The sequence below is a fragment of the Lycorma delicatula genome, chromosome 1 (assembly GCF_047948215.1).
Source record: "Lycorma delicatula isolate Av1 chromosome 1, ASM4794821v1, whole genome shotgun sequence".
Classification (NCBI taxonomy): Eukaryota; Metazoa; Arthropoda; class Insecta; order Hemiptera; family Fulgoridae; genus Lycorma; species Lycorma delicatula.
Genome location: NC_134455.1, coordinates 184067880 through 184094447, shown reverse-complemented (window position 1 = coordinate 184094447; position 26568 = coordinate 184067880). Strand labels below are relative to the sequence as shown.

At 29.5% G+C, this 26568-nt stretch overlaps 1 protein-coding gene across 1 annotated transcript in view; it reads right to left on the bottom strand.

The window, feature by feature from the left end:
- Window positions 1–26568, bottom strand: part of TkR86C (Tachykinin-like receptor at 86C) — a 439993-nt gene that overhangs the window by 108487 nt on the left and 304938 nt on the right. The window contains exon 4 of the mRNA XM_075354794.1: window positions 21506–21586. Within this exon, the coding sequence (XP_075210909.1) occupies window positions 21506–21586 (81 nt within the window). The remainder of the gene's footprint in view (window positions 1–21505; window positions 21587–26568) is intronic.

Below are 26568 nucleotides of genomic sequence, written 5' to 3'. Positions count from 1 at the left end.
TCATTTTCTTTAATGCATCCTCTTCGATGTCCAGTGCAGTTGTCGATGACGTCAGCTGTTAATGATTCATTCTAAACAAACAATATCGTTGATGTAACATTAAATAAGATAATTAGTTGTTTTTATATGTATTGGTTTACTTATATGATAAAGACGTTTTTTTTATAAATTGATACGAATTAAATTTAAGATAATATTACTACATTTGAATTATGATCCACCAGCAAAAAATCTATTCTTGTTTTGTCACTTTACCGGTTAATGGCGAATAAACAACTGCATTCTCTTATATTAATAAGCAATATGCTATTGTGTTGGGTTTGAAATTCTCTTCGATTTCAATATTAATTTTCAAATCAATAACGCCAATTTTTATAGATTCATCTTGCCGAGAACAGTCAATCACATACACAGTTTAATGGATAATTGTTCCAATTTATTTGGAATCTGAAAATGTGTACGGCGATTCGGCGTTTTTATGATATTGACTTTTGAAAATCTGTAAACATTTTAAACATCTACATCTGTTTCTCCTATAAATCTAGATATGGATGCGGGGTTAAATTTATCATCACTTTAATATTTTCTACTTTAAAAGTATTAAATTTCGACATGTCTTTAACAGCGTTATCTTTCCTATCGGTTTGAAAACCTACAATAACATAACGCGGTTTGTCCATTTTCGATGATGTTTTTACATCCCACGTTATAGAATTTGTTTGAGAAAAGGCTGGATATTCGTGAAGTTCCCGATTTTTAAATTCCATACGCACATGTTTATTTTTATCTCTCAACTTAACCAATTCCAATTGATAATCAGGCATCACTTTTAAATATGGTACACTCCATACGATGTCTGTTATTTCTAATTTAAATTTATGATGTGAAACTGTAGCATGTATTGCGTTTACGTCGTTATTACTACGATTTAACACTAATTTTTGTTTAATTTTTATGATTATTTTTTTCATAATCTTCGGCAAAACCCATCAACATGATAAAGGTCAAATGACCTTTATCATGTTGATAAAGGTTATGACAAATTAAAAATATCATACTCATCTATATAAATGTTATGCTTATCTTTTATCCAACCGGCATATTCAATCATTGAAATGGAAGATGAAGTCATTGAAATCGCATTTTTCATAATCGATGATACGCCTAACGCCTACATTTTCAGTCCTGGCTATTTCTTGTCCGTTTATAAGATAGTAATTTCATTGAACAGAAATACACTCTCAAAATTTATTAAATCCGATATTGTTGATTTTTTCCCGTTTTCGCCGACTAGTTTCCCACTAATATACAAAAAACTATCGCCTGAAACAATATATTCATCCGATCGTATAAAACGATTCTAACTGTTGCACCCGGTTTCAAATTACTTACCTCCGGAGAATGTTCATGGAATTCTTTGTAAGATAACGATTCCTCTCGACGTTTACTTTTTTTTAATACTTAAATGATTAATTATACGAGTAGAATCTATATAAGAAAAAAATAATTTTCTATCTGAATAGTATATTGCTTTTAGCCGCGGATAGATTTTAATTTTCCACCAACGATTTCAAGCTTTAGAGATTTTAACTTTTTAATGGATTGTTCACTCAATTCGTAACGTTTTTAACAACAACATAATTATTATCGGATAAAAAGGCTTATTGTATCTATCTACATACGAATAAAATTTGAATTTCAATAGTTTATTTTTTACATAGGTTCAGTTACCAACAACATGCTGATTTGTTAACCGCGCAAATTTAATACATTGTCGTTTTCATCAGTCAATTGTGTCTCTAAATTGCTCATTTTTTCACACTGACTGGTAAAAATCTAATATTCAATGGATATTCGAAAATTATATCACCGGGCCTCCTCTATGAATCATGAGACCTTGCCGTTGGTGAGGGGGCTTGAGTGCTCAGGGATACAGAGTAGCTGGACCGAAGGTGCAACCATATCGGAGAGGTATCTGTTGAGAGCCAGACTAAGGAATGATTCCTGAAAGAGGGCAGCAGCTCTTTCAGTAGTTGTTAGGGGCGTGAGTCAGGACGACTTAAACGGCCATATCAACATCACTCAGTCCTCTGAGTACTGCGCAGCTGAAAGCAATGGAAAACTACAGCTGCTTTTTTTCCAAGAAAATGTGGCTCTCTGCATTTTCACATAGCAATAATGGAGGCGCCTTCCTTAGTAAAATATTCCGGAGGTAAAATAGTCCCCCGTTCGGATCTCCGGGTGGGGACTACTAAGGAAGGGGTCACCAGAAAATTAAAAAATAACATTCTACGAGTCGGAGCGTGGAATGTTAGAAGCTTGAAAAAGGTTGGTAGGCTAGAAAATTTAAAAAGGGAAATGGGTAGGACAAATGTGGATATAGTAGGAATTAGTGAGGTTCGGTGGGAAGACGAAGGCGACTTTTGGTCAGGTGATTTTAGAGTAATTAACTCAGCGTCAAATAATGGGCAGGCAGGAGTAGGTTTCGTGATGAACAAGAAGATAGGGAGGAGAGTGGAGTATTTCAAAACGCATAGCGATAGAATCATTGTAATAAGGATAAAATCAAAACCTAAACCGACAACGATTGTTAACGTCTATATGCCTAAAAGCGCCCATGATGATGATGAGGTAGAGTGTGTATACGAAGAGATTGATGAAGCAATTAAACACGTAAAAGGAGATGAAAATTTAATAATAGTTGGAGATTGGAATGCAAGCATTGGAGAAGGCAAGGAAGGAAATATAGTGGGTGAATACGGGCTGGGCAAAAGGAATGAAAGAGGGGACCGACTTATAGAGTTTTGCACGAAGTATAATTTAGTAATTGCCAACACCCAATTTAAAAATCATAATAGAAGAATATACACTTGGAAAAAGCCAGGCGATACTGCAAGGTATCAGATGGATTATATCATGGTTAAGCAAAGATTTAGAAATCAACTCGTTGACTGCAAAACTTACCCTGGAGCAGACATTGATAGCGACCATAATTTGGTGATAATGAAATGTAGATTGGGGTTTAAAAACCTGAAGAAAAGGTGTCAGATGAATCGGAGGAATTTAGAGAAGCTTGAGGAAGAGGAGGTAAAGAAGATTTTTGAGGAGGACATCGCAAGAGGTCTGAGTAAAAAAGATAAGGTAGAAAATGTAGAAGAAGAATGGGAAAATGTTAAAAAGGAAATTCTTAAATCAGCAGAAGCAAACTTAGGCGGAATAAAGAGAACCGGTAGAAAACCTTGGGTTTCAGACGATATATTGCAGCTGATGGATGAACGTAGAAAATATAAGAATGCTAGTGATGAAGAAAGTAAAAGGAACTATCGGAATTTAAGAAATGCTATAAACAGGAAGTGCAAACTGGTGAAAGAAGAGTGGATTAAAGAAAAGTGTTCAGAAGTGGAAAGAGAAATGAACATTGGTAAAATAGATGGAGCATTTTTTTTTTTTTTTTTTTTGTCTTCAGTCATTTGACTGGTTTGATGCAGCTCTCCAAGATTCCCTATCTAGTGCTAGTCGTTTCATTTCAGTATACCCTCTACATCATGAACATTGGTAAAATAGACGGAGCATACAGGAAAGTTAAGGAAAATTTTCGGGTACATAAATTAAAATCTAATAATATGTTAAACAAAGATGGTACACCAATATATAATACGAAAGGTAAAGTCGATAGATGGGTGGAATATATTGAAGAGTTATACGGAGGAAATGAATTAGAAAATGGTGTTATAGAGGAAGAAGAGGAAGTTGAAGAGGATGAAATGGGAGAAACAATACTGAGATCTGAATTTAAGAGAGCATTAAAAGATTTAAATGGCAGAAAGGCTCCTGGAATAGACGGAATACCTTTAGAATTACTGCGCAGTGCAGGTGAGGAAGCGATTGATAGATTATACAAACTGGTGTGTAATATTTATGAAAATGGGGAATTTCCATCAGACTTCAAAAAAAGTGTTATAGTTATGATACCAAAGAAAGCAGGGGCAGATAAATGTGAAGAATACAGAACAATTAGTTTAACTAGTCATGCATCAAGAATCTTAACTAGAATTTTATACAGAAGAATTGAGAGGAGAGTGGAAGAAGTGTTAGGAGAAGACCAATTTGGTTTCAGGAAAAGTATAGGGACAAGGGAAGCAATTTTAGGCCTCAGATTAATAGTAGAAAGAAGATTAAAGAAAAACAAACCAACATACGTGGCGTTTATAGACCTAGAAAAGGCTTTTGATAACGTAGACTGGAATAAAATTTTCAGCATTTTAAAAAAATTAGGGTTCAAATACAGAGATAGAAGAACAATTGCTAACATGTACAGGAACCAAACAGCAACAATAACAATTGAAGAACATAAGAAAGAAGCCCTAATAAGAAAGGGAGTCCGACAAGGATGTTCCCTATCTCCGTTACTTTTTAATCTTTACATGGAACTAGCAGTTAATGATGTTAAAGAACAATTTAGATTCGGAGTAACAGTACAAGGTGAAAAGATAAAGATGCTACGATTTGCTGATGATATAGTATTCTAGCCGAGAGTAAAAAGGATTTAGAAGAAACAATGAACGGCATAGATGAAGTCCTACGCAAGAACTATCGCATGAAAATAAACAAGAACTTAACAAAAGTAATGAAATGTAGTAGAAATAACAAAGATGGACCGCTGAATGTGAAAATAGGAGGAGAAAAGATTATGGAGGTAGAAGAATTTTGTTATTTGGGAAGTAAAATTACTAAAGATGGACGAAGCAGGAGCGATATAAAATGCCGAATAGCACAAGCTAAACGAGCCTTCAGTAAGAAATATAATTTGTTTACATCAAAAATTAATTTAAATGTCAGGAAAAGATTTTTGAAAGTGTATGTTTGGAGTGTCGCTTTATATGGAAGTGAAACTTGGACAATCGGAGTATCTGAGAAGAAAAGATTAGAAGCTTTTGAAATGTGGTGCTATAGGAGAATGTTAAAAATCAGATGGGTGGATAAAGTGACAAATGAAGAGGTATTGCGGCAAATAGATGAAGAAAGAAGCATTTGGAAAAATATAGTTAAAAGAAAAGACAGACTTATAGGCCACATACTAAGGCATCCTGGAATAGTCGCTTTAATATTGGAAGGACAGGTAGAAGGAAAAAATTGTGTAGGCAGGCCACGTTTGGAGTATGTAAAACAAATTGTTGGGGATGTAGGTTGTAGAGGGTATACTGAAATGAAACGACTAGCACTAGATAGGGAATCTTGGAGAGCTGCATCAAACCAGTCAAATGACTGAAGACAAAAAAAAAAAAAAAAAAAAATCACCGGGATCGGCGGTTAATGGAAATAAATACAAAATATTGTCTCGATTACCGTCTTTGAAACTACCCGTAATGATATTGCATTTTACAAGTATTACATTTACAGGGGCGTTATTTATCAGTTGATCCGATACGTGAGTAAGATTCGCTTTTAGTAGTCTCGATCCGTAACCGATTAGACTACCGATACTGCAATCTTCATATGAAATATCTATCCAATCTGTAATTTGGTTGTAATGTGTTGTCCAATTTCGGTCTGTAATGTGTTGTTCGCTTTAATGGAAATGGATTGCTGCAAGTTTTTCATTTCCGCTTGCATATATTTACCGATACCTTCAATCTCATAACTGACCGTCGGTTTGGTTATGTAATGTTTTTCAGTTAGCACATACTTATTGTATTGATTTTATGTTTTTTCACATCTTCGTCAAACTTGAAAGAAAATTTATTGTTTTTATTTTTCTTCGACATTCGGACTATTGTTACCCGTCATCAACCACTGTAAACCCATTTTATATTGTCCTTTAGAAAGATCGATTGGCGGGAAATGTGCATCTTCAATCACCGAACTATTACCGTTAATCGATAAAAGACGCATCATATCTCTAGTAGGGAAAAGACGAAACAAACATTTCTATTCTATTTGCTTAAAAACTCTAAACATAATCGACCGAAAATTACATCATCATTGGCTTTATATCTCTCTTTTATCTGTTTAGCCTTTGGAACCACGGTAAAGTAATCACTTCTGAGAATGAAGGAAGATGACATGTATGAATATAAATGAAGTGTAGTCATGTAGTCAGGTCGACCAATTCTCAGATGTGTGGTTAATTGAAACCCAACCACCAAAGAACACCGGTACCAACGATCTAGTAGTATTCAAATCCGTATAAAAGCCTTTATTAGCCTTTAGTACAAAGCCTTTACTAGGATTTGAACCTTAGAACTCTCGACTTCGAAGACAGCTGATTTGCGATGACGAGTTTAACCACTAGACCAACCCAGTGGTTTATCGGCTTGACATATACTATTACTGTATGTTATTTTAGATTCACTGAAATAATTCATCAATTCTACTGGCGGATGCATATTGCCGATGCTATCAAATTAATCTACATTTTTATTGATTTTTTTAAAATCAAACTCAATGTGTACCTTGTTCATTTGAAGAATCTAGATTGACTATAGCACGTTAATTTTTTATAATCTTTCTTGATAAATGGTTCTCGCATAAAAACGACTCTTAAATATGAAATTTTTAACTATTTTGCATATATATATATTAATTATATATATAATTATATATAATATTAAAAAAATTTCGAGAATTTTGAGAAGAATTTTAAATGAAATTATACATATATATAATTTCACGAAATGGTAATGTCAACTGCCCACCAAGATCGTGTGATTTGACCCCTTAGACTTTTTTCTGGGGTTATGTTAAGTCATAATTCTATAGCAACAAACCACTACAATTTATGACTTGAAAGCAAATTTTCGACGCGTTGTTACTGAAATTTAATCTGATTTGTGCGAAAGTTACGCGAAATTTTATTGATAGACTTTGCTATATCAAGAAAAGCCGTGGAGACCATAAGAATGCTATTTTATTTGAATAAAATGTAGTGTTAAAAGCTTCATAATATAATAAAAAATTTGGTTGATATTACTCATGCATTTTATTTTATTGCAATTTTACTTTTGGGGCTGGAAATGAAATACCCTATTTTGGGGTAATTCTAGTCAATTAGAGAGACTTTCTCAAACTTGTAAAAAATAATGTTTCTCATAATATTAAACCAAAAGTACAAACAACGTCATAAGCATTCTTTGAGAGCCTTAAAATTAATTCCTGTATGTGTATTTATGTGATGATATGTACGTAGTTTGTGTAGCGTTATGTGTATTTGTACACCACATAATATATATATATATTTTCAATTTTTTTAGCATTGTGAGAAATTTTTACACGTTTGAAAAAGGTACTCTCTAATTTTACTTTAAATACATATAAACTACAAGTTTTTTTCCCGTTTATGCAGTACATGAAAGCCAACTGTACCAAATTTAAATCCCTCTATTCCACCACGCAAATGTTGGGATATTTGATGAGGAACAAGTTTATCTGATCAGGGACAAACCGACTAAATTTGACTACTCTGACCACCAAACGTCATCACTCCAAGCTAATCCTTTTTGAGCCGTTTTTCGTTTATTAACGAATAACTTCAACTAATGACTGGAAAAATCAATTGACTTATAATAGTTTCAAAAGAGACTTTTTTCATATTTAATTGAAAAATGTTACTATTTATAGAACACATTTTAATTCTTGTAAATATTTCTATGGATTTCTAAAAAAAAAATATAATAATAATTTGCTATTTTTTTTATTTCTTGAGTAATAAAAATATAAATGGAGAAAATTGCATAATTTTCTTTATCTTGCAGCTTACTTCGTTTCATATAAACAAGTTGAAGAAAAATTTTGTATTTTATATATTAAATGAAGTAAAAGTAAACATTTTTTTTTTTTTTTAATATAAGAAAAGAGTATTGTATCTTTGTGTAAAAATAACTGTTTTAACTTTTCTTACGAAAAATCAATTTTATTTTACCCAACATGGAAAGTATTGCATTACAAATACGGAACGAAGTATGGATATTTTTAAATCAGGTCACCAAAAAACGGACTTTTTATTAGCAGAAAATCTATTTTACTTTAAATACATACATACTACAAGTTTTTTTCCCGTTTATGCAGTACCTGAAAGCCAACTGTACCAAATTTAAATCCCTCTATAATTATTATTTTTATTATTATTACATGGGAGAATCCCTATTGCGCTTTTATCACTGAAGCGGCAAGAATCCTGTCAACGACGCCGGCGAAGGGCAGGAGAAGAAAGGAAAATTGTTGCTGAGTAAGAACAGAGACACATAATTCTCAATTGGCAGGCTTTCGTAAAAGAAGGAAATTAGGGGGAGTTGGACCACCAGAGTGGTCCGACCGACAATCAGGAAAGGTCGGGTATTTCGTGACCAGATTCAGTACGGATGTGGGTACTATCGAGCCTACTTGCATAAGGTCAGGGCCCAATCCTCAGAATTTCTATATTGCCCTTCGGTATATGACAATGCCGACCATACGTTCTTCGTGTGTGTCATCTGGTAGACAGAAAGAAAAGCGCTGGTGGACTGATAGGGAGTCGTGAAGGCTGACAAAATCATCAGCTTGATGCCCCAAGATCCTTCAGCTTCTGCAGCGGGTCGTCCAAATTATCAGGAGTGTCCTGTGAGCAAAAAGGAGGACTTAAATTATTCAGATAACACCAGGTAAAGGAATAAACATGAAACATCTGGTTACCTTTTTAGGCACAGGTGAAAGAATCTGATCCGATGTAATGTGATAAACGGTCCGGGTTGGGTCCGTTGAGCCAAAAGAAGTACTTTTAGTGGTTAGTCCATGAACGGGGGTTCCATATGTGAGTGCATTTTCACCTCAAAAAATATTATTAATAATTTGATTTTTGGAAACCATAAAAGAAAATGTTTATAAAAAATTAAAGTTATTATAAAATAAAAAATGGAAATTATAACCAACAGATTAAATTAGGGTCGATTTATTTATACTTTTCGCCATGTATTTTATAAATTTGTATGTATTGCCTTCTTATAAATTTGAAGCATAAAATATCGCTTCATAATAACGTTGAAAAGCTAGTTCGCCCCTACGTAGTGCACCCTGGGTAACGCTAAATGAGCTAGCAGATACTGGCGGTCAGACAAACCAAGAAGATAGGTTCTGCCGACCACGCAGACACAAGCCTACAGTATTACGAACTGCAGGCCATATCGCTAGATATACCCAACAGTCCTTTTCAGGACTTGCCAACAAGAAATCTTGGACCTTCGGTGCGAATTTGCCACATAAATTTGGAAAGCATAAGTTATTCTAAGAGCCAGTGTTTATCGAAACTACTGAAGAACGACAATATTGATCTGGTTGCAATCCAGGAAACACATTGTAACACTGAGGAACAATTGCAAGAAAGAGGCAGAATACCTGAATATGAATTACTTGGTGCCACATACCATGATGCGTATGGCGTCTCTATTTACGTTAGACGCCATATAGGAAACGCCACTCTCATGTCCACCTCCACGGACAATGAAATTCATAATGCTGTAGTTAAAATCGGGAGTATAACAGTGTCCAATATCTATAAACCGCCAGCTGTATCATGGCCAACGTCAGTAACCCAAACACAACCTCATCCTGCGGTCTGCTTGGCTGATTTTAATAGCCACCACGAGTAATGGAAATCTAAGGATTGTGATGCGAGGTGGGCTGAGGATGAGAATCTTAGTCTTGTCTTTGATGCTAAAGACCGATTTACCTTTAAATCAGCGGCTTGGAGGCGGGAGTTTAATCCGGATCTATATTTCACCTCAACCAACAGCAAAAGTCGGCCGCTACTAGTCAGCCGGAAAGTTCTCTGCGACTTTCTCTACAGCCAGCATCTTCCAGTTATTATAGAGGCAGGTAGCCAAATTTTATCGTGACCTCTGTTTTAGATTATCAAATGTCTTCTAATTTGTTTGCAAAAATTGTTACGTCGTCTATACGATCTGTATATTTTATATTGTTGGATATTTAATGTATTACAAAAAAAATAATAAAAATTGCTGAAGTAAGAAGAAATACTTTTGTCATTGCAATAATCGCCATGACAACATTAATAAACTCCATGCTGAACATCGATATTGGTGTTATGAACAGTTTTTAAAGTGTTGAATTATTAAAATTGGGTGTAGAGAATATAAAAATAATGTTTGTTTATGAAAATTTAGTTATTATTTTATATTTATTTATGTGTTTGTTTTATATTCAAATTTGTTATTAAATGTCGTTCAGTTTATATATCAAATATATATATATTTTTCATACTGGTTCAAGTGTTGTTCCAACCCTAAATCACTACTCACAAATTAAGCACATCAAATATGTATACAAATCATATGTATACTATAATTCTTAACGAAATTACTATTAATTACTCTAATGATTTATTAATAAGCCAGATTAAGCGAATTAAGCTATTTCAATTATGCTTTTACGTTTGCTGATATTTTGAAATAAATATGCATTATTTATAAAGCTGTTTACAATATTTTTTTTTCATAATTATTTATTACTTAAATACGAAATAAAATTAATATATTAATGTAAAGAAAATAAATTCCATGGTGTTATGTACAATTATAATATGAGTTTACTTTTATTTCTAGATTATAAAATCCCCTTTTATATGCCTTTAATAGAATGACGTAAGTTTAAATTTTATTTACATTTATAGAACAATTGATCAAGTTTGCAAAAAATTTTGTTCGGATAATTTGAGGAAGAGCTTCACCCTTCTTTGTCTGAGAAGAAACGGTTGTATTTCTTGATGCAATTTTACATAAATGTTTTTTGAGATAAACGGATCTATCTAAAACAATTTTCCATTGTAATTTGTGTTCGGTCATCCGTCTCTCAGATCAGCTTTTATCATTTTTAGACGACAGCACTGAAGCTCCTTTTTATATTTCTAGTAGATTCATTCTTTAATAAAAGTGAACATATTAGAAATAGATAAAAGTGGATTTCGTATTCAAAACAAATAAAAATAAAATTCAAAACATTTAAATATATGTTATAAATTTAAATATCTTAAAATTTATACTATGTGCTTCCATTATATAACTATACAAAACTCCCAATAGCGTGTGAGAGCTATGTGAGAATAAATACGGAAAGAATCGTATACTGTTATTTTTTATTATTTATTCTACTATTATTGTCATTTGATTTATTTTTCTTATATTTTATTGATGTATGTAAATTTAATTTTTTTCCATCTAAATAACAATTGCTATGAAAAAACTATTAAAATCTACATTAAAAAATTACTAATTTTAAATTTCTTAAGCGGATTAATTTTACATTTATTTAAATAAGAAATTTACCTTTGTCTTTGTTTAATTATTAATTTTCTTTTTCATTTAATATTTTTAATATTTAAATAAAATGTTAATAAGTATATTAAAGTACAAATTGATAAACAATTATTTTTTATTTTCTTGCAATAAAACAATTGTGTGATAGTATAATTTTATAAATTAACTCCTACGTATTTAAACTAGCTAGAGGGATAAACAAATCACTTTCAGTGATAAATATCTGTTGTAAAATGAAAACTGAATGAAATTAATAATTAATATTGTAATTTATTACTTTTACTTCCCGGAAAATATAGCTGGATTAAAAAAAAAGTATGGTGTCCATCAAAAATACGGTATCAGTTTTTGTTTCAAATCTTTACGTTTTAGAATTTCATCTAGACCAAAACTATTTCATCTAGACCAAAAAGCATATGTATGTATGAATGCATTTTTTGTGTGTATACCTATATAAATATGTATCGCACTGCTTTTGGCCTGATTTTTATAGTAAAATTATTTCTTTAAAACACTGATTTAGACCTGATAAACAAGTAATTCTTTATAGGATTGTAATATTGATTGCTTACAAGTTGGGGCCAACAAAGTATTATCTTTACAACTGGAAACACTAATCTTTAATATATGAGATAATAATGACGTATGCCAATCCAGTTATTTTCCTTATATTATATTATGTAGTATATTATATTATGTACTTATAATTATCTATTGGGCTAGTAAAATTAAAAAGATCTTTCAAATCTGTGAACATTATTAACAATGATGTGAATAATATTAATGAATTTGCATTCAATTTCTTTTTCTTTATTTTTTATCGTAAAAGAACTTCCAAAAAAATTAAATAGGGTCTTAAAAAGAGTGGTTGGTTAACATACGGTTTTCCAATCTCTTGCCAAAATAAGTAACAACTCTTAAGTAAGCAAAACTAATCATGATTCTAGCTTTGTCAGAGTACTTGAAGTACAAATTTGGGAAAACGATTTTTTTTACTAACCTTTATTAAATACAATACAATAAAATGTTTTAATAAACTTACTTCACAAAGTCTTCATTCTTTATAAAACTACTGAAATTGTCCAAAATGATCCAAGTGACGAGACATAGTTAAAAGATTGTTTCACAAGCTTTAAGCTTGTGCGGGGAAGAAAGAAGTGGAATTTTTTAGCGGAATGGAATGAAATGGAATTTTGTATGAAAAATGCCATGCCTGACCGACCGGAATTCAAATCTGGAACCTCCGGATAAAAGACAGAGATGCTACCGCTCCGTCACTTTGATTTAAAAATATACATTTTAAAAATATCTAGAAATACGAGTACTAAAACTGGCCTCATTTCTTATCAAAGCGATTTATTAGGCATCAAATTCGTGATGTGTGAAATATAGAAACGTAATTTCAAATATTCTAAAAAGAGGGATTCACGTTTGAAAATGTAGAGATATTAAATTCCCTTTTACGGGAACCGTTTCTTATAGTCATATCTAAACCCTTTAAAATAAAGATAAAATTAAAAGTAACAAAATAAGAATACTAATAAGAACCGGTCGTAGAAGAAAAAAAAGTTTTTGTTTCTTGTTTAAATTCTTATTTTTAATAATCAACGCTGATTGTAAAATTTTCTATTTGTTTTAATTTGGTTCTGTATATTAAAATACCTGAAGGAACGCTGAACATTATTTATTTATCAATATTACCTATGTTACCGGGATTGTTAAAAAAAAAAAACTAGTTGCTGGGTACTTATACGCTAATAAATATTTTATGTACTTGTAATAACACAGTAAATACAGTTTTCCTAAAAAAACTATTCCTCTTCTCATTGAAAAATTAACAATAACCAAAAAACCAATAATATTTTTATAGTATTTATATTATTATTGCCAATCCATAATTTTGTTTTACTATATTTATAATTCAAATGTCACCAAATATATAGCTTGTATCTCACGTAGAAGCAGAAAAAACTTTTGTAAATATTGTGAAAGTGAAATTAGAGAAAAAATTCATATAAACATGGTGGTAAGTTCTATGCATCATCTCCTCTGTAATTATAAATAGATAAACCCTACCACATTCTTCTTACTCTTACAAAGTAAGTTGTTATAATTTGTTAGCTTTGACCTGCTGATATTTATAATACGATATATTTTCAGTAATTATGGAATAGTTCAGTATTAATTAACACACCATGTCATCATCATATATACTCAATAATTCACATGTTAAACTAACAATTTAATAAAATATAATATTAAAATAAATATAAACATGTATGAATAATAAGATGTAATAAAATGTGCATTTAAATAGAAACTGAACAGTAACTGTATTTACTATATATTATTGAACCGGCTAAATATACATGTATGGAATAGTGAAACCTAACTTAGGTATTGAACTGAGACGGACATTGTTCTACATATATTTTTGATCCTCCGGGCTGGATACATGAAGATTACAATTTATTAGTGATGTTTGAGGTTTAAATCATACAACTGCCGGTTATATTCCTCACGTCTTCAATATTTAATTTACGGTTAATATGGAAAAAGGAATTATTGAAGTGACATATTACATAATTGGAAAATGGGGTTCACATCTATTTGTTTCATCAGTCATTAAACTGGTGTTATTTTTAATTTTCTAGTCATTTATATTAATGATTTATTATTAGGTAATTAGCATTGTAGACAAAGATCAATTGTTAAATCAGAGAAGCTCAGTTAAAGCTTCTGTAATCAAAATTGGCACATTTACTGGCATGTTACGTCAAATATCAGTAAAAGTAATATGTGAAATAATAAGATATAAGAAAATATAAGATGTATAAATATGCTAAAAAAATTACTATCTGGAAAAGTAACTCAAACATCGTTTATTTCATCCAACAAATGTTATTGGAAAAACGATTTGAAAAGATTAAGGAAATAATTAGCGAATTGATTAAACATACAAATTTTATAAACTAGCTAGTGAGTGCAATCTTTTATTTGTTATTGAGAGAATGTCAAAGAAAGGTTGAAATGATCTTAGTGAATTCTGTTGATTTAAGGAAAAATTATAAAGATTTTAAATATCTTCTATTCATTAACAATAAACATGAATTAGATTTTGCTGTTAAGAAGGTTAAACAAATATTTGTTTTATTAAATTACACCTTATATGATGAAATTTTCTTGAGTTTTTATACATTTACAACAATGTAATAAAAGAATAATGTAAAACTTTTATTAAATTTACTATTTTGTTGACATTTAATTTTTTTTTTTTTTTTATTTACTCTTGATGTAGCAATAAAAACATAAATTGAATTATAAAAATAATAGAAAATTTGGTGGTCAAATACAGTCTCTTTGCTTAAAAAAAAAATATTATTACACATTTAGTTATAATTATTGTAATTGTGAAAATGCTGATGAAATTTATAATAGCGACAATGTTATTTATTTTGTTAATAAAGCATGTATATTGATTGCAAAATATGATATCAAGGAACAATCAAAAAACTACTGAATCTACAATGGTAACCTCACCAAGCAGTTTAACATATGCAAGATGACAGTTTTAAAATTATCCTAATGAAATTAATGTATATTAATTAATGAATTGCATTATAGTAAAAATGTTATAAGTTGTGATAACAGAAATATAAATGTGATCAACATTTATGTAAAGGCTAAAACACGTGATAAAATTTATCACTGAATTATAATTTAATCCTGTAAACTGTATTCTTTAAATTTTACTGAAGAACGATTAGCAATAAGTTCCTTTGATTTGAATAGTTCAATTCTGATCTATCAGTTTGATAATGTTACTGCATGTTCATAAGTAATGATTTTAATGATAAATAACCATTAAAAATAGAAATAGAATTTAATTGTGAATTGATTGAAAACTATCATTTGCATGCTGGCATCCCAAATAATTATTTGTTAAGACTGAATTATCGCTTTCATTGTATGGATTACAGAATAATGATCTTGTAACTGATAAATGTGGCATATCTTTGGTATTCAGTCGCATATAAGTTTAGTACGTTGAAAAAAAATGTTTGAAGATATTATTAGTTTAAATGAAATTTAGAATCTTACTAAATGGTATTGTGTTGATTGTCAATGAACATTTGATGAATTTGAAGCATATATTATGACTAATAATATAGGTCTTAAATAATGAGCACATTTCTTATGAAGTCAATATATTATACCTCAAATGTTGGTGATACATTCCATTATTCATATGTAAACTTATGGACATTATGTCAAAACCCTTACAATCACTTGAATTGACTATAGAGTGGAATTCATTTAATACTTAATTTTGGATAACTACCTAATTATTTCATTTCTTTGTCACTTCTAAAAATAATATAGTTACATTAGATAATAGTAACATCTTTTGTTTGCATTTCTGTAGATTGATAGTGTTATAACAAATATAATATCTCAGTTCAGATCAGTGAGATTTTTGGAAATTATTATAACATTGTTGATGGTGTAATAAGTTATGTCCTCGACAAAAAACTCATTGTAATTGAGAACAAGAGTGAACATGTTAACAGTTTATTGACTGTATTGTCAAATGAGAACAAATAAAACTTTAGGTCAAAATTAATCATTTGTGGTTAACAAATTGAAATGCTAAAAGTGATCAAAGACTTTGATTATATAGACATCAACAGTTTTATAATGAATATTAAATGTGATTACAGTATAAATTACAATATTCTTTATATATAATTTGATTGAACGATTGGTATTTTGTCAAAATTATAGGTCTCCTACGTACATGCAACATTAAACATGTATTATTATTATCATTAAACATTGACCTCTCATTCCCAAATGATACCTTAGTTCAATTTTTCCAGTTATGATTCGTAACGACGAGCAGATGTCTTAAATTACGATTCATTATGGCACAGAAGTATAAGATCTTACTTAATCTTTACATAGTACTTCTTATATTATTAAAGCTATCAATTAAAATTTGTTTCTGATTGACTCCACAGTTGATGTAACATCTTAAGGATTTATATTACTTAGGAGTATCTCTACTCAAGTCTTCTTTAATAACGGTTACAACTTTCATTTTGACTTTCTAATATACTTCAACTCTTAACTTAAGAAAAGGCAGATGTTCAAGAATATTCATCCATACAAGATGAATTATGTCCCTCTTCTTCCCATTTTAATGGTCCATGAGAGAACGCATTAAAGGCATCAATTATATACGTAGTGTAATAGGACAATACTTAATTTGAGGAATTATATTCCGTCTTAATTCAAATTGAAACTGAATCGTTTTCCATCCTATTTCATTATTTTCAAGACGACAGAAATTCAGAACCTCTATTATCACGACTACTACGTACGCAAACATATACAAGCATACAACACAACATATACATTATTATTAACGTGCAAGACAACAAATATTACATTTTATTTATTAAGGTACAATAAGTCACCTATTATTGAATTATAATGAATTATGAGTTATTAGGTACTCTGAAATTATTTACACGTAATTTGCCAACGGCATAACGATAGCTCTGGCCATTGGATACACCTTAGTACTAAGCACCCTCACGAACAACATATTTTAAAGAAATCTTAAATCTATACGATTCTATTGTTAGTGAGATTACAAATCAAAGATTGTTAATATTTCGTTTTAGCTCAAGGTATATTATATATTGCGTTATATTATTTCTGTAATTTATTTTCGTAATTTCCATATATCATCTCTTCTTTAATTATAAATAAACTGTCACTTTCTTCTTACTCTTACAAAGTAAAGTGTTACATACACTCATTTATATGTTAAACTGACAATATAATAAGATATATTAAAATTAAATAAACATGTATCAATAATAAGACATAATAAAATGCTATTTAAAAACTGAACAGTAACTTTACTTATTTGGTATATGTTATTGAACCGGCCAAATATATATGTATGGAGTACTAAAACCTAACTTAGGTATTGAACCAAGGCGGAAATTGTTCTGCACATGAGTTAGGAAACGCATTTTTTATAGTTAAAACCTGTGAAATATTTTGTCTAGATTTCTGCTCCAAAGCTAAAGTGAAACCATATAAAATTGAATAAAATAGACCACTGAACTGTTTATCTAATTTTTTTTTATAAAGGATAAAAAAATTGTCGCAAAACGTATTTTTTTTTAGGTTCGACTTACTAAAACTTGGTTAGACTGCAACCAGTAGTAAATAGTTAAGAGTAGTAGTAATTAAGAGTAAAACATACCGAAACATAACAGAAAAATATTATATTTTTTTCATGTAATAAACTATGTAAACAATTATATCATCTATTTGCAATATTTTTACCAGCCTAAGTAACCATTCAAATTTATGCAATCTGTATAAAAGTGATAATAAAAGGAATTAAAATTTACAATAGGAAGTGACTTATGGATAATGCTTATCAATAGTGTTTCGGTATTAACGTAATATTATACAAATATCTAACTGCAAAAAACTTGTTTTTCACATTTGCAAAGTTATAAATAAGTATAGAATATTTTGATTTATTTTATTACGAGGGTTGCACCCTAAAAAAATGTAGGTAGGTGCTGTTTGATAAACACAGAATTTTAATGAAAAACTAGAAAAAAGAATTAAAAAAATATTTTATTTTGAGAACGGATAATTTGGAATTTTATTTTTAAAGTTTATTTTATTTCATAATTTTTAATTTTATACCTAAAATATAAATAGGCCACATGGATACGAAAAAGTGTGTACTGCGAAACTGCGTGTAAAGATTGCTACTGAACAAGAGCAATCTTGTATCAGTACATTTTTATTTAGAGTAATATTTTTTTAGATCTAAAAATATTTTAGATTTAAAATAAGGTTAAAATCTAACCTGTATTCCCGTATTCTCTATGGAATATGGGAATATGTATTCTTTCTCATCCTTAATTTTTTTCAGTTTAATTGCCTTGAATTTTGACAAAAAAACCAAATAATCACAAACATTTTATTAACTAAGAATATAAACGTACTCTCCATGAATACCATTCATCAGCTAAATATCCTCACACTCTTCTCTACCAATTCTGTAATAACAAATTTTTAGACAAAATGTAACATGATAAAGAGACTGTGAATTCTTGATTGTCCCTATGACGAACATTAGCATAATCTGGATTAGCTACAATGGATTCTTCTTCCACTAACAGTTCTTATTTAGATGCTTTTAAGCCACGCTCGGTCTGGAGATATTAATTACCCACAGAAGGGATGACTCATTTATTGAATCCCTGTCATAAAAGAAACCCTTTTATGAGAATTTCAGTCAGTCAGTGTGCACAAGACTGATACAATAGTGTGCATCAGATAATACTTCCTCTCTCATCGGTTAACACACTGATCCCGTGTTTTGTTGGCCAATCTGATGTCTTTTCAAATGAGACCATTAAAGCGCTCAAGATGCTCACTATCGTGTGGATTGACATAGATTGATTTATTCTGTGCGATTCTTTCTAAAAAAATCATGTTTAAATTAAATAAGAGCCATAAAATTATTGTACTACAAATGGTTTCTTTCCTAAAGATTGCGATGTAATATTTTAGATTATAATAAGTAAAAAAAGTACCTCTAATATAGTAGTCTTTAGTTTCAGCTGTAAAAGTCTTGAAATCACTGGAAATACTCTTTTTTTTTGGTTTATAATAAACATGATCGACAGACTCATCGTTTGGTTTTTATGATTTTTTTTAAAAACTAGAATAAATTTCATTATTAGGCTTTAAGTAAAAATCTTCAAGCAATAATACTGTTGCATAAAAAAAGGTTCATTGAGGTATTGTCTTGATTGAAGAAAGTTCAACGAGATTTGTTAGTATCACCGATTTGTCTTTCTGGCATTTTATTACTATTTAAACAAATTCTCAGAAGTTATCTTAATTGAGTTTTACCTAACTAAAAATTAAACGCGCACCACAAACAACTTGTATAATGTTAATTACAGAATATTAACAACATAAAGAAACATAATCTTCATGATAACCAATAAGGCTGATCAAAAGTATCAAATAGAATACAATAAAAAGTAACAAACTAACTGTAGCACTTTCGAAGTCAATACTTCATCATCAATTAAAATTATATATAAAAATATCAGCATATAGTGCTTTGTCATGTAATATTAAAACCTCTATCCTATATCATGGCATGATATATAGTCAATGTAAATGTCTTGGAATGGGATAGTGGTTTTAATATGACAAAGTTCTATAGGATGATATTTTTTTTGTTTTTGTAATTTTAACTGTTGACGATGATGTATTGAGTTCGAAAGCGCCACAGTTGGTGTCTCTTATGTTTTAATGTACTTTATTTGGTGGTTTTTATTTTATAATTTTATTGATTAAATTATAATAATTAAATTCAGTGGAGGAAATATTTGTTAAAATAAATATTTATACTATATATATATAAACTATTATCAAAAGAGTTTTCTGTAAAATACTTTAACAAAACACTTGGAAAGGAAATTAAATATTAAATCACTTGTTTGTATTTGGATGTTTTAAATGTACAGAGTAATTTGTATGGAATATAACAAACTTTCAGGACTTGTTCTATAGGTGAACATAAAGAAGGAAGTTCATATAAATATAGGTTTGGAAACGCTTCGTTAGATAGTGTCGGCTGGTAAAAGATTTTATCCTGATTTCTAAGCCTTCAGTGAAATTAAGCAAGACTTGGAATCATAATTAAGGTGTAAATTTATTCGTTTTATATAAAATCTAACCTGAAAAATTGAAGCGTTTCCAAAAATATGTTTATATGAACTTTTTGCTTTATTTTCACCTGCTGTAATTCAATAAAATTTCCAGGAATGATTTTTCAGTGAACTATGTTTGGGCATGATCGACAACCAATTAATAGGCCCTTTCATACTAGTACAAAGTGTCATGGGGAGAAATCTGGGGTTTTCAAATAATGAATTTCTTAATGTTTCAAAATTTCTCATTGTCAAAAATACACTGTCAGTTTGATAGAGCACTAACACATTTCCCGAATGAAGTAAGACAATTCTTAGATGAAAAAATTACTGGTAAATTGATTGAACGTAGAGGACCAATAAATTGACCACCTTATTCTTTTTTCTTTTTAGCTTCCGGAACAACCGTAAGCTATTATTAAAGAGGATGATATGTATGAATGGAAATGAAGCGTAGTCTTATAAAATCTCAGGTGGACCATTCCTGAGATGCGTGTTAATTGAAACACAACCACCAAAGAACACCGGTATCCGCGATCTAGTATTCAGATCCGTATCAAAGTAACTGCTTTTGCTAGGATTTGAACTCTCGACCTAGAAATAACCTGATTTGCGATGACCAGTTATCTACTAGACCAGCTCGATGGGTTAAATTGACCACCTAGATCACCGAATCTTACTCCTTTAGATTACTGTTTATTGGCATGGATAAAATACGTGGTAGATAAGCAAAAAGTAAACACACGTGATGAACTGATCACTCGCATTGCCAGTGTTGAAATCCTCATCAAGCAATGCAAAGATATCATTAAGTTGGTGAAAGAAAATGTAATGCAAGGAGTTGAAAAATGTATCGATGTCCATGGTGGAATTTTTGAACATTTATCATTGTAAATTTGTACAGTATAAACCACTGTGAGTATTTTTCAAAAATTAAATTTGGAGTATTTTAATTTTGCAAATGTCTAAATTTATTGTAATAACAAGTGATAAATTTAAAAATATTAAAAACCCACGAAGCCGTTCTGAAGAAACATATCTACTGCAGCGCCCCCTGATGGCCTATAACTATAAAAGAGGTCGAAGAACTTGCTCTGAAGTTCACTCTGAAGTGATCTTCTTCTTTTGAAGAAGCAAGTTCTTCCGCATCGAAACTGGTGAAGTAGTTTTTGATAAACATATACACACTCTCACATAGTCTCCATTTCGTCGTTCCTGTTTTTAATTTTTATAAATTCATAACATCTTTCTGTTACGTTTTGTTTTTCATAATAAAAGTTGATTTTTTTTTGTTTTTTGTAGACTTCATTATAGTAGAATTCTCAAAATTAAATTAATTTAAATTTTCTTCTAAACTTTTTTAATATCACTGCCGGCACTATAAATAAAAATATAGAAAATATACATATAAAATTTTACTATACTTACATATATTCACTGCTAGAGTAGGGATACTGGCCGTCTGGCCACTTCAGGTAACAAAATGTTCTTACTTGTCCATTTGCATATCTGTAAATATCGGCAAAAAAGATATATTAATGAAGTATTTGAGAACAATAAAATAAACAATAATAATAACAATAACAACTGGTAACCACCAAATCTTGCAGAGAGAGAGCGCTTGCACTGGAGTAATGACATGAGTAACCATCAGTTTAAACCTCTTCTTAGACTACAGGCATGAATTACACAGACTCTTTTTTACCCAATACCCACAGCTTCGACTACTCATCACCGAACAGAAGTTAGCTAACCAAAGGAGAGGCATCATAAAGAACAACCGCCTTACAACATTTGATCTTCAAATCATAAAAAAACACAGTAGCCATCAAAATAAATGCAGTCGCACACAATGACCAAAATAACACAGCCAGCAATCCAATTACGCACACACAACCAATTCAGCATCTTCTCATTATGTTAGTCACAGGCCTTATACCTCACACATTTATATCACATTTAGTAGAGTTAGGACTCAATACACACATACAGAGAGACTTCCAGAAATCAATCATGCTAAAAACATTCAACACTGTCAGATCTTTCTTTAATACAGAATCATAATAGTAATTTTACTGGCACAGCCTGTCAGTGTAGTTTAAGAACGTAGTCACACGAGGGAAGAGAAAAATCACAATGATAATGATAATAAGGGCAAGAAAAAATTAACAAATATATTAACAATATGTGAAAATTGGTAAATTTATCAAAATTGAACAGAAACTTCGTTGAATCATAAGCACACTTACCAATCTTACAGAGTGATAAAATAAATTATAAAGTTATCTCGCTTCAAAAAATGGAGTAAAATAATTAATAATTTGTAAAGCTTGAACCAAAGAAAATTTTTAAATAGGTTTTTTCAAACTTATTTACTAATTGAAAAAAATTCCGAACTTTTGCTTTTCTAAAACTAACGTAAATAGTAATTTGATTTCTAAAGATGATACTGAATTTTAATTGAGGGTATTCAGAGAGCCTATTTTAGGTAAGGAGCGTGTATTATCCTTCGTATAAATCTGCTTTCTTACTTTAATTCTGACTTACAAAAATGTTAGGTTTTCTTTTTTAAATTTTATGCATAGGTAGATCCTACAATAATATGTTGCACTTTCATTAGCTTTAGGTAACAAAAGTAATGAACAATTTCATAAAACATTTCTAATCGCAATGCTGATAATATAACTTGCTCGACTACAAATAATTTCCTCCATATTACGAATTTAAAAAAAGTGAAGAAAAAATTTTAACAAATTTTTAACATGAAAACAAACAATTACTGTATTGTAATTGCTCCTTTACTAAATCAAAATATAATGATATGAAAAATTAAAGACAAATCCGAAAAATTAATAAAAGACCAACCTTTTTAAATCAAAGAAAAATATTAACGCGATAATAATATTTACAGAATCGTCAGTAACGGTATAATTCAACATTGAAAATATTAAAAGTTAGGAATTAATTAAAAATGTTATTACGTAATGCTTCTGTAATTTAATATCTATTATTATATATTCTCATTTCATATAAACTTGGTAGTTATGAACAATTATAGCACATAGCGCAATTGATTATGTTGTGGTATAATCAACAATGAGCTATAAAAAATATGTGTTATAAACAACGAAGCATTATAATAATAAGTGAAACTTTTGATAACTAATAAAATAATTTTTAACTAATAGTTAATTAATTAATCATTTCTGCAAAAAAGAAAAACAATATTTTTTATCATGTGTTATGTTAACAAACCTGTTGGACATATTTTTACATTATTGATTTTTTTTCATTATTTTAAAATACTAAATTTCCTATACGGCTCAATATGACCGTTTGCACTTTCCTGATTCTCATTTATCCTGAAGAAAATGAATTAACACTAATTGTAAAAGATATACAATGAGTTTATGTAGAAGAAAAAATATTATGTAGAGTGATTCACGAAAAAGTAACTAGGATATGTTCTACTAGTGAAACTAAAGAAGAAAGTTCATAATACATAGTTTCAGAAACGCTTTGTTAGCGATTGTCGGTTGAAGTAAAATTTGCTCATTGTTCTGCGTCTTCGGTAAAACTAAGCCAGACTGCAATTCTTGGGACTCAAATGAAGGGGGAAATTTAATTGTTTTACATGAAATATGCCCAGCAAATTGGCAAAAAAAATTAATCTCAGAACTGGATTTTTAGTAGTTTTCGAGAAATCAGGAGTAAAGACAAAACACTAGGCTCAAAAAAAAACACTATCTTATATTAAGCATAAAATAACTTTGATAAATGGATAATAAACACATGAGTTTTAAAAAAACATATAGAGAATTTGATTTTCAAAAAAATAAATAGTATGTATATGCATGTATGTGAATGTAAATACTATGTAATAGTAAAATAGTATGAATAAAGTTTACAGAAACTAAATATAAACTTAAAAAATTTGGAGTTGATTAAAAAAAAAACATTAAAATGTGGCAAATTTTAACTAGGTATTAAACGTAACAAAATTTTCATATTACAAAGTAAAAAAATTAAACAGTCAAAGTTTAGAAAAAAAAAATTAAATTAAAAATCAGATCAATAAAACAACTTTTTAAACTTCTTTAGCGCTTATTAATTTAAATTTATTTATTACAACTTGGCCGTACTAACGGCTGATTTCAACAATTAAATTGTTTGTATTGCATTTTAACGGTAGTAAATATTTAAATAAGTGAATGTAATGGGGTTTCTTATTCAATGTTGTTTTATAACAAACATAAAATATTATGTTTTCGACCCCAATCTTTTTTCTTTTACCTCAGATTTCTCAAACTATTAAAAATACAGTTTTGGACTTATATATTTATTTTTAATTTATTTTAATTTAATATTTATTTATTTTAATTTAACTTAATTTAGTTTAAATTATCAGTAAAAATTCATATAAAATTACTAAATGTACTACTTAATTATTGTCTGGCTTAATTTTTCCAAAAGCACGGAAATCAGGCAGAGATCTTTCGCCAGACGATGTTCGCTAACGAAGCGTTTCCGAACTTAAATTTTTATTTTTTTATTTTTTTTTTATTTTCTCTGATAGAAAATGTACTGAAATATTTACATTCTTCGTAAATCGGTAAGACCATAAAAATCGACTGGTTCATTTTAGTAATATAAATGTTTCAACATCGTTTGTAAACTGAATTTATTTTTTTTTTTACAGTAAAGTAAGTCCGTCGGGTGAAAAATGCGCAAATTAAAGGTTAAGAACGTATAACCAATAAAAATCCTAATTTTTAAATAATATATATATAATTAATCTTTTTAAAACAAATTTTATGTTAAAATTACTTAGTTTAATGTTTTTAAAATCAATCTCAAATATTTATATATCAAATTTATCAATTGAGTGGATATAATAAATTTGATAACCAGTAAAAATATAATGATAATACATATAAATATTAAAAAACAAAATATATTTAAATAATTAGAAAAATTTCCAACTTTTTAGTTGTAAAATGTATAAAACATTTTCAATTATAAATTGAAGACCTTAAAATTATAGTTTATAATTATAGTTTACAAATCTTTTTTCCAAAACTTATATCATGGCAAACATTAAACGTTTCTACAAGAAAATAATCCGTACCAAATTTGGAAAAATTAAAACAAATAAAACCAATACATATTTAGGAAGAATAATTAACAATAATGGAACAGGCAAAAATGCCTTGCAGAGTAAACTGATGGAATTCGAAAAACAATCATATTTAAATAAAAATATTTATAACAATATTATAAACGATTATGGAGGTAGAAGAATTTTGTTATTTGGGAAGTAGAATTACTAAAGATGGACGAAGCAGGAGGGATATAAAATGCCGAATAGCACAAGCTAAACGAGCCTTCAGTAAGAAATATAATTTGTTTACATCAAAAATTAATTTAAATGTCAGGAAAAGATTTTTGAAAGTGTATGTTTGGAGTGTCGCTTTATATGGAAGTGAAACTTGGACAATCGGAGTATCTGAGAAGAAAAGATTAGAAGCTTTTGAAATGTGGTTCTATAGGAGAATGTTAAAAATCAGATGGGTGGATAAAGAGACAAATGAAGAGGTATTGCGGCAAATAGATGAAGAAAGAAGCATTTGGAAAAATATAGTTAAAAGAAGAAACAGACTTATAGGCCACATACTAAGGCATCCTGGAATAGTCGCTTTAATATTGGAAGGACAGGTAGAAGGGAAAAATTGTGTAGGCAGGACACGTTTGGAATATGTAAAACAAATTGTTAAGGATGTAGGATGTAGAGGGTATACTGAAATGAAACGACTAGCACTAGATAGGGAATCTTGGAGAGCTGCATCAAACCAGTCAAATGACTGAAGACAAAAAAAATAAATTTTTTTACAAAAAATTTATCTCTCATTACCAGCCAGTAACACATTATACAATTCAGTAATTGAATTTTTTTTTTTTTTTGTAGCGAGTAAAATGCATGACTGATTTGAACTCGGGATCTTCGGCATGACAAGCCGAACTTGTCATTCGTTATTGTACGGAAACAGTTTAATTTACCAATTTACAAAAAAAATATTAAAAATAGGTAGAAGAGTCATCAAAAAAATATGACGACCTAAAACGGAACTATTTATAAATTAAAATCAAAACTATCTAATCTAATTAAAATCTAAAATAATAAAATAAATAAAAATAAAATAAATAAATAATAATAAAAAAAATAAATAAATAAAATAAATAATAAAATAAAAATAATCTAAAATTAAAACTAATTAAATCTAACAAGCTATCAAATACGCTAAAACAGATTCTAGAAACAAAGGATTTCTTGGAAGTATGATGAGGATGAATGAATATAGAATGAACAAACAAATCTATGATAAAATTTCGAAGTAAAAAAAAAATGAAAACATAAATGCAAAATAGAGTTGGTTTAGAATGTTTTTGTACAATATGAATATACAGTGGAACAGAAAACGCGCAGTTTAAGA